At 37.1% G+C, this 16,063-nt stretch overlaps 1 protein-coding gene across 10 annotated transcripts in view; it reads right to left on the reverse strand.

Annotated features, from left to right (window-relative positions):
• Positions 1 to 16,063, reverse strand: part of KATNIP (katanin interacting protein) — a 72,852-nt gene that overhangs the window by 39,876 nt on the left and 16,913 nt on the right. For 9 of the 10 annotated variants that reach the window (XR_014572889.1, XM_083800797.1, XM_083800792.1 and 6 more), the window contains 6 exons: positions 15,427 to 15,576; positions 12,911 to 13,074; positions 11,111 to 11,220; positions 10,551 to 10,665; positions 8,479 to 8,682; positions 4,493 to 4,630 (listed from right to left, as the gene is read on the reverse strand). Coding sequence is in view for 9 of the 10 variants with exons in the window: in XM_083800797.1 (XP_083656923.1) it covers positions 4,493 to 4,630; positions 8,479 to 8,682; positions 10,551 to 10,665; positions 11,111 to 11,220; positions 12,911 to 13,074; positions 15,427 to 15,576 (881 nt within the window). In the remaining variant the exon portion in view is untranslated. The remainder of the gene's footprint in view (positions 1 to 4,492; positions 4,631 to 8,478; positions 8,683 to 10,550; positions 10,666 to 11,110; positions 11,221 to 12,910; positions 13,075 to 15,426; positions 15,577 to 16,063) is intronic. The other variant, XM_083800795.1, reaches the window with a different exon arrangement.

Consider the following 16,063-nt stretch of genomic DNA (forward strand, 5'->3'; position numbering starts at 1 on the left):
GACCAGAAAAAGACATGAGGCCAGAGATACAGACTGCATCAAGAAAGGTTTCAGTCTAAATATAAGAAAACAGATTCTTCTCAAAAGAGTGATTTATCTTTGCACAGTACACAGAGAGGTGGTATAACCTCTATCTTGGAGACTTTCAAAACTCAGCTTGACAAAGTCTAGAGCAACCAGATTTGGCTTCATAGTCAGCCCTGCTCTGAGCAGAAGACAGGGCTTACAGACCCACTCTCATTCAGCCTAAATCTTTTTGTAAATCTATATGGAAGCATGCAAAGGTGACAGGAGGTTCCCTTAGGCCCTACAGCCATTCAACACCAGAACTGCAATAGGCATGCTAGCACAGCACATGACTGTCTGTTGAAAGATGGACATTTCCCCATAAATCCAAAAGACTGATCCTGCTCAGGTTTGCAATCCGTTTTAAAAACAGTACTGACGCTTGTTTTAACATAGAAAATTTTACATGATTTGCCTGTTGGATTTCAAAATATAAACTCTCTTAAGATAAAAAGATAAAATTCTACACAGACACACATAAAATGAAGCACACAGGAAGAACAGCTCCCTTATAAAAACTAATTCAACAAGCTAGGACCCTTCCACCTGGAGGAAAAGATAATGAAAGAAGAAAAAAAATCATGCACAACTGTTTGGACAAAGATTTATAGACCCTTGTCCCATCTGACGGATGACTACAGAGCTTCAAATTATATTGGTGCAGTCCAGGCTAAATAAACTAAAATTAATTACACAATTAGTAGCTGAGTTGGCAACTCCTCGTCAAGGGATATTGTGGATACTACAAGTTTGCATATGATCAAGGAAGACCAACTGAATTAATGGAAGAGAAATCCATTGCAGGTTACTGAAGCCAAAAAAAATAAAAAATAAAAAATCACATTTGCCCTAGGAAGTCTCCAAGATGAAAATTGCTTCTATGCTGAGACAGTATCAGGAAGAATTATCATGTATGTTTGCCTTTAATCTTACTCAAGTCATGCTTACTATATTTTCTTGCCTACTGTTGAAGACAGGCTACTGGCTAGATGGACCTTTGACCTGATGCAATACAGCACGATTTACAGTTTGTAATATACTTTACTTTTGTGATTGAGACATACCAGGATTGCAGACCGAACTCTTCAGATCAAATACAGAAATGAGAATCTGTATAGTGACTGTAATTTGGAATACTATTTTTTTAATTATGATTTTTTCTAGTCTCAGTTGCTAACACAGCATGTTTATTATGGTGTTTCTGTGTTTGCACATTCACATACAAGCTGTCTGTCTGCCCCTAGTAACTTCTAATTCACTGATACAACCAACATTCAACAGATTTGATAGAACAGATGTTCTCAAACATGACAGAACGCCACAGTTTGCGAGAGGTAACTGGCTAAAGGAGACAGAAAAAAAAATGAGACCCTACACTGAAAAGAAGGTAAGAATAATACAGTTTCAGGAATTTGGGACAACAGTGGCTGATCAACTATTTTGTCAGCACATATTTCTCAATCTGTCACAAAATAGACTGTTTGTTTCATCAACCAAAGATACAGGGCAGAGCATCTTGTGAGTCAACTTGCAGTCAACCAAGGAGAGTTTGTGCAGAGGCAACTGGAGTCAGGATATTGTAATATGCATCTACACAGAGAGAAATATAGAAGATGCAGGCAAACAAGAAATTGGGGGGGGGGGGGGGGCGAGATGGGGCAAGAAGGAACGCAAAAAAAAAAAAATAGAAGAGAGAGCCTTCATTAAATTCTCAGAGAATAGCTGTAAACCCAGTTTAATTAGTCATTACGTCATGGCTGCCTGCATTACTCTTAAAGTATCATAAAGCACTGGATGTCTGTAATGATGTGTTTGGTCATAAAACGATTTCTTTTTTTCCCCTTGAACCATAGGGGACACCGCTACATTAATCTAACTGGGGATCAAAGCATTGTAATTATATGTATAAAAATCTAACTACATGGCTTTGCCTGAAATTATGATGGGAAAGAGACTATCAGGATGCTCCAGTAACATTATTTTCCGAATGTTTGTATGTCTGGACAAGTAATTTCCCCTTTAAATGCTACAGGTATTGGATATACGCAGTTGAATTTGGGATAACTCCAACATTCTACAGAATATGTTACCTTTATTACAGTTTTGAATATTCAAACATTAGTCCTGTGTTTTTACTTGGGAACAGATATAACCTGCATGGAACCACAGAAATATACATGTGTATTTTGGAAATTATTTGTCAAATTCATCTTTTAAATTAAAATCTGCAACAGCTTAAGAACAAAATGTATTGAAATGAGTCCCCTTCATTTTGTGAAAACAGTTTTATGGTTCCTCAATATTCTTTCCTGGCTTTCAACTTCAGCCCTAACAGAGCACCTGCTGGCATAGTGCTTTCCAATAAAGCAACAGAGAGTATATTTCTGGACATTTCAATGGTATTTGTCAGGAAGGACAAAGCTTTAAACTGGAGACACTTTTCTGTGAATTATAGCTGTACAGAAAACAACATTGCCTCTGCCTGACTCCTCAAAGAAAAGTGAAAAAGGAGGAGCAATAAGTCAAAAACAAGAAGGAAAAAGTATTTCTATAAACCTAACACTGTGGGAACAAAGCTCCAGATTAGCCAGGAACTGCAAAACCGCAACTGTACAGACAATGCACCCCAGTGCAGCGACTTGGGTGAAAAAAATCTCCAACTCAAGAGAACGGATATGAAATATACACAAAGAGGAATAATCACTTGAAAATTATCCAGTTGGAAAGCAACTAAAACATGCATGCATTTAAGTTTTAATTCCGTTCACAGATTTGTGAAGACATACCACAGTCACTACATGGGATCTTAGGAAAAGGGCTTTAAAACTATCAAGTAACAATTCAATTTCAAGGCCAGAGAAAATATTTACATGCTTGACAAACTTGAAAAAAATGGGCATCCTTACTCTTGATCTGTTTTCACAGACTAAACATGACCACGTTTTTCACGGACCTCATCTGAAGTAAATAAAGAAGGCAAAGTGAAGCATTCTCTGAGACTTTCTTTGGAATGCACTAAACCAATGAATATATGACAATAATCTGACCTGGTTTTTAGAGCTTCCTTCATACAGTTTTTTCCTACTTTCAGGATCAAAACCTAAAACTCAAATATTTTCAAAAATCTGTAAGTACTGGTCTGAATTAGTCTTTTATCTATTTGAAGAAGTACATGAGCGCCTCTCGCTTATGTGGTTTCTGAGGGAAAGAGGGTTATAACAGTTAAAATACAAACAAATACAGCTCTGGATTTATGTTAGCAGGAAGAAAATTGTTAGCTAATTGTATTTTTGTTTCTGATCCTTCTCAGACAAAATGTCCTCATGATAAATTATAGTTAGGCAGAACTACTTTGATTATTCCTTCACATTAAGAATAATGAGCTCGTGTATATTGCTGGACTGCAACTGAAATCCATGGGATTACAATCCTAATGGATTTTACAGTTTGCCTCATAGCAGTTTATTTTAAAAAAAAAAGTCTTCCAACACACAAATATGTTTATTTCCCATATATTCAATAGGCTTGGTAACAAACCATAGTATTACCTCCAAAAGCAGCAATCCCTTTCACACCCTAACTATGATGGAACATTCCGTAGCCTACATTTTAATAGAAAAAAGCTATTAAGATTCCAGAAAATATGTATAAATCACATGATAACAAACTTGTTTAAGCTGTTCACTCCACAGCCACTTCCATACATATAAGTTACCACGTGTACTTATATAAGAACATGGATGAGAGAAAGACCACAGGGATAAAGCCTCTTATTTATAAAATAGAACAGCAAATCCTCTTTCATCCAGTACCTGGGATTTTTTTTCCCCTCAACACTTCAGCGTACAAACAAGAATAATTTCCATGGTGACATTCAAACACACAAACAAGAGACCATCTGTCATCAGATGTCTCTCTTGTAACACTAGATTACTAGTTATATTATGTACATGCAGTTAGTATATTTTTAATCAAAGTAACAGAACAAAAGTTGAGCAAAAGTCACCCTGTTTATACCTACACACATGAGAAATTCAACATTTATTTACATATTGTAATAATATTCAGAACTCTGAGTTGCTTTAAGATGCACTTACCTTTGTATATTTATTTCTCACCACAGTAAAAGATCACCTGACAGAATGTGCAAGCCTTTTGCTAGGTCTTTTGAGATTTGTAACAGCTTCCATAGAAAACACTAACTGTGCCTATGAAAATGTTCATGTTTACATTGCTGTAACAGAATCAACAGAATCAAACAACAACAGAAGCAAAAATCTGCAGTAAACATGGGCCTCTCCTAGGTCCATATTTCACTAGAGGAAACGTTACCTACTTTTATTTCATACTTTTGGAAAGAAAATTAAACTGAGTTTCTACAGGAAAGGTAGAGCATGCATAGAGGAGTTGAGAAAAGACTACTTACACTAGTTGTTGTGTTGTAATTCCAAATCTTGATCTTGGATATACCAAAGTCACGTGACCGGGTGGGATTGCGGATAACAAAGTAAAGTTGGATGGGAGGACGGAAAGGGCACATCCAAAGGAAGCATTCCTTTGTCGTCTAAAAACACACACAAGCAGACTGTCACCGGTACTCCTTCTTCCAAAGCAGGATATTTTAATTAACTCACCACCCCACAGGAAAAAATCAATTAGAAAAGTAATCATTTAATAAAACCTGTTATGTTAAGAGCAAAATCTTATCATTATTTTCAAACAGTAAATCCGACGCCCCTGCCTGTAAGACAGCTCACAACCTGACTATTAGATAAAGGTCAGCTGCTTGCCATCCCAAGCGAGACATCTGCATGCTCATGAATGACAGGCAGTCTGCCATGCTTTGTAACTGCAGGGTCAAAGCAAGTCCAGTTTATTTTAATCAAATTAATCAGCTTTGCAGGCACTAGAGAGGATCACTGAGCACAATGGACACTGCATAATCATTTTACAATTTCTTAAAGTGCTTGTGCTCCTGTTTCACCATCTAAAGAGGGGAATCATCAAATTTATTTTGCTACCTTTATTTTAATCAGGATTTGCAGATAATTAATTTCATTTGCAGATATATTCCTTAGAGCTATATCTGAAAATTTCTAAGATAAAATGGAAATCTCCAACATCAATTTTACAGACAACTAACAATCAAGACAGTTTAAAGTACCAAAGTATGCCGAATTCTGGGCACTGTTCAAGAGTGCTATCTGTCCATGTTTAGAAATGGAAAAAAATGATGTGTGGCAGTTCAGAAAGAAGCAAGAAATAAATAGTTTCAAAATCAAAATTTTAAATGTTTATATATATGACATCAAATGTTACCCCAAAACAGAGAAGAATAAGGGCAAAATGTAAACATACACGTAAACAACATTTCAGTGATCTGAGATGAGCAGGTAAATTACCTCCCTTCCTGTTTTCAAGAATCCATAGTACATACAGTCACACAGTAGGTACACAAAGTCAGTATTTTTCCACATCCTTTCACTTAGAACTGAGTCTTTCAGTTTTCCCCATAGATGGTAACTAAAACGTTCCTATCGAGTAATTTAAATATATGTCTAATGATGCTAAGGACCGATCTCTGCCTGCCTGCTGAAAACCATGAACAGAACCAGTTCTCAGAGTGGTCATACCTATCCAAGGTTCTGATGGTTGATGTTGTCTCTGCCCCAGGAGCCTCTCAAAAAGCTTTGGGACATCATCGTTACTTTGAATGCATTTGGGGCTATAACAGCTATACAAGCACCAGAAGGGCTTATTCCTTCTTATATTTTAAAAAAAAAAAAAAGTCTCTCGACATTGAAGAATAACCCTCAAACCAGTGAAAACCCAATTCCAGGATCAACTTCAAGGCTAGATCATATTATTTGAGTCATGCTGTGAACAAGCATGATTAAAAAAAACAATAATGATTTTCCAACAGCAGACAACATGTGATGAAGGTCTTCTCCACACCTCAGAGCTCTTAAGTCAGGACCTGATGGCCTAGAAATCAGTAGGTTCTCTGGGTGTACTGATACAGTGCCAGAGTTACTTTAACAGGCAGGCAGCAGACTCAGAGCCAAAATGAACTCTGTAGAGACCCATTTGTGCTTCTATCCAGAAGCTCTGTAAAAGCTGCAGATCTTCCAAACAACAGAAGAAATAATCAGCCTGGCTCCGATATGTTGTCCTGAGTGAGAAGCAACTGTGGGGATGGTATTGTTTAATCAGTGGAAATGCTTAGGAATGAGCATAATTATTTCAAAGAGCTGACACCAGAACTTCAGGATATGTTAATGAATCCATGCCAAAATTCAGTCTGTGGAGGACGCTCGTGCTTTATAACATTATACATTAGGTACTCTGCTCTGGAGTCTGGAGTTACTGTCTTTGGCATTAACACTGAAAAAATCTAGCCCTAGAGTTCTTTGAACTATCAGGGTGAACCTGATATGCCAGGAGTACTCGTTATATTTGAACTGGATCAAAGAAAAAAGTGAGAGCAGGAACCTTTGTTGTTAGATTTTCTGAGAGACTGGCCTCTGATACATTGCTTTGCGGGGGCACTGAAGGTATGCCTGATACAGAGGAAAGGAAGGCTTGGGCCTTGAGGAAATTAACAAATCAAAGGAATATGTTACACTGTTAACAATTAAAAATAAAATTTCATGGCTTAAGAATAATGGGATATGTGAATATATAAAAAATGCTGTATAATGGATTAATAATTACATTACTACACAATATATAACTATCCAGGAAGTCTGAGAATCACAACTACTACTACTACTACTGAGTGTAAACCACCACAGAGTATGGCCTATAAACAAGACAAGGCATTTATGACACACAAACTACAATTTCCAGGGGACAACAAGAAAGATGTTACAAGTAGAAATATTTGTCTGGAAATAATATTTCATACTGAGTTTCAACTAACTTTTAAAGTATTACACATTTGCCATCTTTCTATTCTCATTCACCCTGCAAGTCAAAGAGTATCATTAGCATGAAATGAGCTAAAATTTGTACTTTTAAAAGACTAAGTCATTTAGTAAATTCAACCACTAATATCATACTCATTTTTATTAGAATCCTAGCTCTGAAGTCCCATGGTGAGTTTTGAACGTTTTATATCATCAATATGTCAAAAGACATACAGCAAATCCCAAGAACAACTGAAAATATGGCAGTATGAAGAGCTACGAAGTTTTCTGATCTCTGCAGTAGCACCAGAATTTCACAGAATCACAGAATTGTAGGGGTTGTAGCAGGTTCCTTAGAGCAGTCTGCCCAGGTAGGCGTCCAGACGGGCCTTGAATATCTCCAGAGAAGGAGACCCCACAACCTCCCTGGGCAGCCTGTTCCAGTGCTCCATCACCCTCACCTTGAAGAAGTTCTTTCGCATGTTGGTGCGGAACTTCCTGTGCTCCATTTTGTGGCCATTGCCCCTGTCCTGTCCCCATAAACCACTGAAAAGAGGTTGGCCAAATCCCTCTGTCTCCCACACCTCAGGTATTTATAGACATTGATAAGATCCCATCTCAGTCTTCTTTTCTCAAGACTGAACAGACCCAGGTCTCTCAGCCTTTCCTCATAGGGGAGACGGTCCAGGACCCGTATCATCTTTGTGACCCTCTGCTGGACTCTTTCCAGGAGATCCCTGTCTTTTTTGTTCTGTATTTCATTCCAGTTATTTAGAGTTCATTGTCTTCAGTACATAAAAGCATCTCATTTTACTATCTAACAGAAGAACTATGAAGTAGTTTTCTTTACCACACCATACATTTTTCTTAATCTCTTGTTCAAAAGCACCTACCTAACCATCCTTATTCTTCCATGGTCCTTCCCTAGGTAAAAGCATAACAAGGGGACAGGAGAAAAGAAGTACATTTCAGTCTTAAGTTTACAGTCTTCAGTTTACTGAAATTCACATTTAATAACTGGAAGAAAAAGCAGTGAAGCTCCTATACCTTCAGATCACAAGTAGTACTTGGTTTAACTGCAGATGTAATGTAAAAAATGCAAAATTCATTGTCCTTAAAGTTTTGTAATCTTGTTCTATGGATACGATAATTATATTACAGTAGTTTAAAACCCAAATGTGTTCCTTCACCCAAGATAATATCACAGTGTTTGTATATAAATAGGCACAGATAAATGTGCCTCCCTCCAATTGCTAAGTTAACCAAGTCAAACAAATTAATCAAATTCTGTTCAAAAACATTATAACTGAATACCAACATCTTGTACAGAAAAGCTGGATTTGTTAATAATAAATTGCAATTTTTATGTTTTTAATTTTCAGATAGCTGTTCTACAAGTCAGGTTCAAAATTAAATCATGCAATCAAACAAAAAAACTTAGCGATGGAATATTACAGAAATAGTAAAATAAGAAGTTGTTACATTCAGGACTAAGCTGTCTTACATTTAAGTTCTGATTGACCAAGCAGCACAAATCCCCTGGGTAGTCAGCATTTCGAATGTCCACGTCATGAGGAGACACAAATATCTTTTCATTGCATAAATCAAAGAATTCCACCTCTCTCAAGCCAACGTTTACTGGATTTCCCCAGTTAGAAAGAAGTTCCATAGTCACATAAATGGCATCGCGTACTTCCACACTTGTCATCTGAACCCAAATGAAATAAAACAAACAATTTGACAAAACAACAAAGTCTGCAACAACATGAAGACTGTTAATACTACAATGCTGACAATTCAGAGCAAAATGCCTTTAAACTCAAAGCTATCTGGATGATATTTAATCATTCTGGACTCTACTAATTATGCCCCATGCCAACTAATAAACCTATAGCAGGGTAAGAGAACAGAACTTACCACCCTCTTAGATTTCATCCACTCCAAAGCCTAAGGAGAAAACAGCTCTCTGTTTTGTCTTCTTCATTTGTCATTCTGATGAAAAGAGGAACCAGTTTTCTGCTCACAGAATAACATGTGAGCTGCAATTACAAACTGTACTGTAAAACTTCAGGGTAAGAGTCAAAAACAGGAGGCATGAGCAACATGAATTCTATTTTACAGCTTTTGATTTTTTCAAATATTGTTTATCAAACATTTTTGTCAATTCACATATTTGGTAAGAGTTAACAAAAATATCACTATCACAGAGACTGCAGGTTTCTAAGATAGATTCTACTAGCAGAACTGTTTCCATCTTAAATTAAAAAAAATAAATCCAAACAATGTGCAGGTTTGTACAAGCCAGCACAAGCTCACTGATATTTGATGTTTTGCCTCCCACAGGATGTGAGAGCATGAAGCATAGAGACAGCTAAACAACTTCCATATCTCTTGCCAATAAGCAGTCCAATAGAACCAGACTACCAGGAGACAAGTGGGAGAAGGAATTTATATATATAAGATCTCTAAAAGAGCAACTTCTGTTGAAGAACCTCTGCTATCCTTTGTTTTAGATCACCTTGATGATTAACAAAGGACCTTATTCTTACTGACTAACAAGCAGTAATCTGTTTTACTACACAAATTATAAGGTCTATTAAAAGCATGAATGAGCAGAGACCACTGCACTACAACAGGCCTTCACCCAAGACAGAACCCATTAAATGTGCTGACATATTTTAGAAAGAGATGTATCAGACTGCTATGGTTAAGTCATCCAAAACGTGTTAGAGCTCAAGTAATCTGGTAAACATCAGTATGTTCTCAGGAAAAACTGAGAAATTTCTCAGAGTACCAGCTGCTTTGACACTCTTGACTAAGAAAGTAAATAGTTTAGGTGTATTTCTGTGTAGTTTTATGTTATCCTTACCGAAGCGATGCTTTTCTACTACAACATATATACCAAAGAAACAACTTTATTGACCATTAGGAATGAAAGACATGAAGTGAATTAAGTGATTTAAATAAACAAAATAAACTGGTTACATGGATTTCTTGCAACAGCTCAATGGAATGAAGCCTGACAGCCTCTTAACAATATCAAAAAGTTGGGACCCTCTGTAGGGATCTGAATTTTTCATCACTTTCACCAGAGAAACACAAATTATGTTGCAAAGTCATCACAAGGAGGAGTCAAGGATGTATCCAACACTAAAATGCAACTCTCAAGAGGAGAAAAGGCACCCTAAGTAAGATGAGAACATCATTGGGGTCTTCAAAAAGCCCTACTACAGCAGAGAAGAAAACAACTATCACTTCTATTGCAGAAGGTGCTACACAGAAACAGTTGTAGTAGTAATTGTGGACTAAAGAGGTCCTTTATGTTCCCTTCTACCTTACAGACTACAAGAATTAAGTAGTCCAAAGAGGTACCTACTAATAAGACAAAGAAAAGAGAGCTGCTTTCTAAGGCTTTGGAGTGGACTGTGATTTAAGAGGATGATAAATTCTCTACTCTTACCTTGCCATAGGTTTATTAGTTGATATAAGGCAGAATTGGTGGAACGCAGATCATTCAATGCACTTGTATTTCAGTAGCACTGGGAAGCATCAGTTATGGTGCACATATACACAGACCTTCTCTCTTAAAATGGAATCTGCTTCAGATTTTTCATCAGAAAGGAATATGTCATTGTCACAAGCAGAATGGCTCTCAGTCTCCTGAAGGACTTTCAGAAGTTTCTGTTGTTGTCTGAAACACACATTCTTTTATATGTTATTTCCTTATAATTCTTGCATTTTTAAGAAATAGTTTCATTGGTGTGAAGGTGAAGAGATGATAGGATGAACCCACACAGCCCACAGAACAATCTCACATACACCCATGCTGAATGAGAACTGTTGCAGCATCCCACCCTAGATACACACAGTCTAGTTAAAAGACTGGGCTGCAGTTCTCTGAAGCAGTCTGAGAAAGTAATACACAGGAAATACAAACATAAGTACACGGTTAGTAGACTGCTGGCAGTTCAGTCCCCTGATTCACAGCCATTGGCCCAAGGCTAGAATCTTCTCTATGTTTTTGTCAATACTTGCCCAAAATCTGGGGCATCTAGAGACAATTGGGTGTGGTGGTGCCCAGTACTGAAAAATGTCCCATCAGAAAAGGAAGCTAGCCTTAAAGGAAGTATACATACCTGTTTCCAAAAGGACAAATTCTCTCAACAGCTTTTGTGAGTGCAGCCTCTGCCTGGCTTTCTTCTGAAGGTTCATCCGTTGCAGAGAGAACAGATGAAACAGAAAACTCCTATGTAAGAAAAAAATAAACGTTTCATTCACATTGTTCTCAGCTAATCTCTGCTCTGGTCTCAGCTAATCTTAGCTAATCTGTAACTCTAAACATGTAGTTAAAACAGAGAAGAAGCCCATCAGTTTTTACAATGCTACAGGTTCTTTCTCTACCTGCACACCACTGCTTAAGTATATGCCGTTCCCTTTGTTATTTTTCCTAAACATTTGCTGGTAGCTCCTGTTAGAGACAGAATACACAGCATGGTGAACTAGTCAGATGAGGAATGGCAGTCCTTCTGTTCTTAGGTCATTTCCATCTCTATGATTTTTGAAGACTAAGAGAACTTTAAAATGCTTAGAAGTGAATTACTTCTCCAATATTCTGCATTGTTATACATCTAAATATCAAAGGCCAAGTTTTTACAATTCCTTAATTGTGTAGTAGAATTAAACTACTTCTGGAAGATCATTTAGGTCAGCTTCAGGACTGGGAACGCAGAGTGGGCTTTTGAAACTCCTTCTCAAGTGTCAAGGTGACATTACATCTGTTTTAAATATTACTTCGTTATTTTTTAAGAATAACAGTATTAAAACTAGTCAGAATGCCAGCAGGCAGATACTTATAGTTTTGTGATTTCTTTCCAATGAATGTTCTCACATAATGTATCTCAAAAACAAGAGAACTAAGATTGAAGAATTGACCTAGATTGCAACAACACCATGTTTAAAGTATTTACCTAAAATAAAAGAACATTTTATCCTTGGCTCCTGACCATAACTCCCCAGAAACTTATTGTTGACTCAGAGATGACAGTGGATACAGATTCACCATAGCATTATCTCACAAATTCAGGGAACATCATTTTAGGCGTAAGTAGTGCTGTCTAGGAAACTCTCAGAACTCAAATGAGTAAATCCAAAAGCCAATAGGCACATCTCTTTTCCTTCCTGTATAAATGAGGGTCCCAAACACCAAACTGGAAGCAGACTTTAAATCCGTGAACACTGTCCGAAACAGACAGTTTTGTAAGTTCCAGTTTATGCCCAAATTTCTTTATCTACTTTCTTTTTGTTAAGAGAACCGAAGTATTATTATGCCTAATGATCAGCTAGGACAATCAGGACAAACTTCCCAATTCTTTGTCTTAAAAAGGAATAATAGTCGGATCTGAATCTGAAAGGAACAGATTGTCGCTTATTTCCTTGTTTATTTAATGAGTTTTTAATTGCCTTTGATAAGAGATGTACACAAATTGCATACCTTACAATCTGTGTATGTATTAATAGGAAACTGTGCCACTATTAATGAGTTCAGTAGGAAGGTAGGATTTATTGGCATGGAAGTAACGTATTATGTTGCTTAAGAAGCTTCCAGAAAGAAAATTGCTCAAATGGGCCTGTAGCTGTGTATTTGACTGTATGGACATATCATGTGACTGGTCTATCAGTTGTTCGGTGAACCATGAAATGAAGAGTGCATTATGGGATGGTATCCCGAGGAAGCAGATTTAAAAAAAAAAAACAAAACAAAGCAAAGCCCCCCTACAGAAGAACAATACAAATTCAATTAGAGTTGAGAGACATCACTGTTCATTCTTACACAACCTTATAATTACATACAAACTTTAAGATTATAATTCATGTTTAAGGAAAGAATGTCTTTTTTTGTACTCAATCAAACATCAATTTTCTGTATTTTGCCATACCTTTTGAGGATTTGTGGAAACAGACTGTCTTTGCAAATCTCTCTGCAAGACTTCATTTTCAATTTGCATAGCTTTAACCACAGCTGAAACTGAGAGATCAGAATCCTTCTCACACACATTCTTTCGAGTTGATGAAAGTGGTCTTTCTGGTCGACTTAATGGTCCTGCCATCAAAAGAAGGAAGGAATGCCCATTTGTCCAGCCATACAGATATGGAACATTACAACAGCATACATCTGAAACATCCAATTCAGTTACTGAAACAGAGCTATATTAATAGTCTGTAACCATCCCAAGCAAGGCTGAATTGCTCCAATTTGTTATCCTACGTTAGGACTCCAGTTCACATCTACTCTAGACAACAGCTGAAACTGTAAAACTGAAAAGAGGAAGGAAAACTGACAAATGAGAAATGGCATTTTTATGCTTTAAAATGCTTTTGCACTTTTTTTTTCTTCAGCTATTTAATGGAAATGCCTAGTAACAGTTAAATGAAAAAGAAATGTATAAAATTTCAGCACTACAGAATTTTTCAGTGAAACCTGGGTAATTCAGCTGTTTTGGAGGAATCCAACGACTCTTATAAGAAAAACCAAGGGAATCAAAAGTCACCACTTGCAAGATGTTGTGGTTTAACCTGGCTGGCAGCTAAGCACCACACAGCTGTTCGCTCACCCTCCCTCCCACCCGGCATGGGGAGAGAGAATCGAAAAAAAAGTGAAAGCTTGTGGGTTGAGATAAAGACAGTTTATTAGGACAGAAAAGAAAGGAAAATAATAATGGTAAGAGTACTACTACTAATAATGTGTACAAAACAAGTGATGCACAATGCAATTACTCACCACCTGCTGACCAATGCCCAGCCTACCCCCGAACAGCAGTTTTTCCCCGCCCTGGCCAGCCCCCCCATATGAATTGTTAAGCATGACATCATATGGCATGGAATACACCTTTGGCCAGTTGGGTCAGCTGTCCTGGGTCTGTCCCCTCCCAGCTCCTGCTAAACCCCCAGCCTGCCCGCTGGCAGGACAATGTGAGAAGCTGAAAAGTCCTTGGCTTCGTGTAAGCAATGTTTTGCAATAATTAAAACATCAGTGTGGTATCAACATTATTCTCATCCTAAATCCCAAACACAGCACCATTCCAGCTACTAGGAGGAAAATTAACTTTATCCTAGCCGAAACCAGGACACAAAACCAAGTATGACCTTATCAACTAAGCAGTCAAAAATGCCCAAATACAGACCCATCTTCCCAAACACATGACAGAAAAATAGAAATATCACAGCCTGGAAATGGGTTTAAAAGAGAGGAAAATAAATTTTGTTATTTTTCATTTGCTTTTTTTAAAGGAAAAAAAAAACAAAGTGAGATTTGGATACATTAATACCCTACGCCATCTTCACTCTCACTTTCAACAAATATTAGTCATGTCTGCAAATCCAAGGGTAGAACCAAGTCCTTTTTATTCTTTTTATTCTGCCTGCAGTCCATCAACTAATGTGACTGATGAGGCTTGTTTCTTGTTTAGAATCTGTTATGTTTGTCTGTCAGGTTTGTATCTCTGTATATTTTGTGTTTATGACTTTCCCCTTTTCCTTGGGATCCCATTTGACAAGATCCTCGATCAGATCATCTTACTGAATTAAACATTTCCACATTCCACATGCCCTTATCAGTTAGCGTGACTGACTAGGTTTGGTTCTTTCTGCCTCCCTTATTTGCCAGTCTGGTTTGTGTCTCTGTATGTTGTTTATGTATCCCTCATCTGCTTACTAAAAGGAAAATGAGGAAAAAAAGAAAAAAGCTGATATTGTAAAGGTCCCTAACCAAACAACCTCACAGAAGCGGTGACTCTCTCCTTCCACATGCAGTTACACAGGTGGGCACAAAGAATGGCACAGGACACCAGTATCACAGCACAGTACAGTTCTAGACATGTGCATTACTAAATTTTGATTCCATTCCACTACTCCTGCCATATTTGTTAAAGATATTAGCACCATTTACTGTTATGCTCTACTGTGCTTAAGTGCTGTCCTTGCACCCATCTATCATTTGTCTACCCAAAGCAGCAAGAAAGCTGTTTTTTCTCTGCTGTGGGAAAATCACGTCCCTTTCCTGCTGTAAATGCATTGTATTAAAATCTTTCAACAAGGGGTAAATTCCTGATTTTAGGACACACTTCTGTTAGTACCATAAGGAATAAATCTCCATCAGGAAAGTGAGAAACACAGAGCAAGCACAGGGAACAAAAGGAAAACAAAGTCTTATATAGGTGTGGAAGCAAAAAGAGAAGGAAGGTAATAAAGATACAGCAGAAGACCAAAGTGTACAAGCTCTAGACTTTCTCAGTTTTACAAAAGTTGAATCTCTTCAGGTACTAAAAACAACAAAAAAAACAACAGCTAAGAAAAATCTCATTATGACAGATGTGTGCTGAAATTACATCCAAACCAACAGGGAAAAAAAGCATGAAAAATCTCCTTATTGGCATCATATATTCTTATTTCTTACTATAGCAAATTCTTTCATGTCTTTCCAGCTGCAAGGACTCGGCAGAGAGCGGCCGACTGATTTTATTTTTTACCACAACTGGTCTGACAGGAATGTACATTTCAGCATTATCTTTTCTTTTTGCTGAGAGAACTCGTACTGGCTTCAATTCTGCAAGATAATAAGGAAACAGAAAAAAAAAATCAACTTCAGAGATATTTAGAAACAGTCAGCCAGGAAAAATTTATTGGATCTTAAATACTAAAGTTTTGCCACTTTAATTATGCTGGCTCAAGTAAAGTGATAACCCCTATCCTTCCTTCCTTTACTGATGCAATTCTATTGATGTATAAATACATATGCATGGCTTGCACTGACCTAGCAAAACAAAATAAAATATTTCACTGTGAAGTACATTAGACCAATATATCCTGACTGCAGCAGGTATTTTTCAGCATTACTGTCAAAACAAACAAACAAACAAAAAAAAAACAAGAAACACAAGAAACCAAGTCATTTATTAATATAGTTATACCAAAAAAAAATCTTAAAACTGTCTTATTAAGAAGTTCCAAAGTGGGTAAGGGTTGCCTAGTGCATTTCATAAGAGCAGTTATCTACTCTTTCATTTGAGAATTATTAATGATTCCTTTGCTTG

Source organism: Anser anser, assembly GCF_964211835.1.
Source record: "Anser anser genome assembly, chromosome: 15".
Taxonomy (NCBI): domain Eukaryota; kingdom Metazoa; phylum Chordata; class Aves; order Anseriformes; family Anatidae; genus Anser; species Anser anser.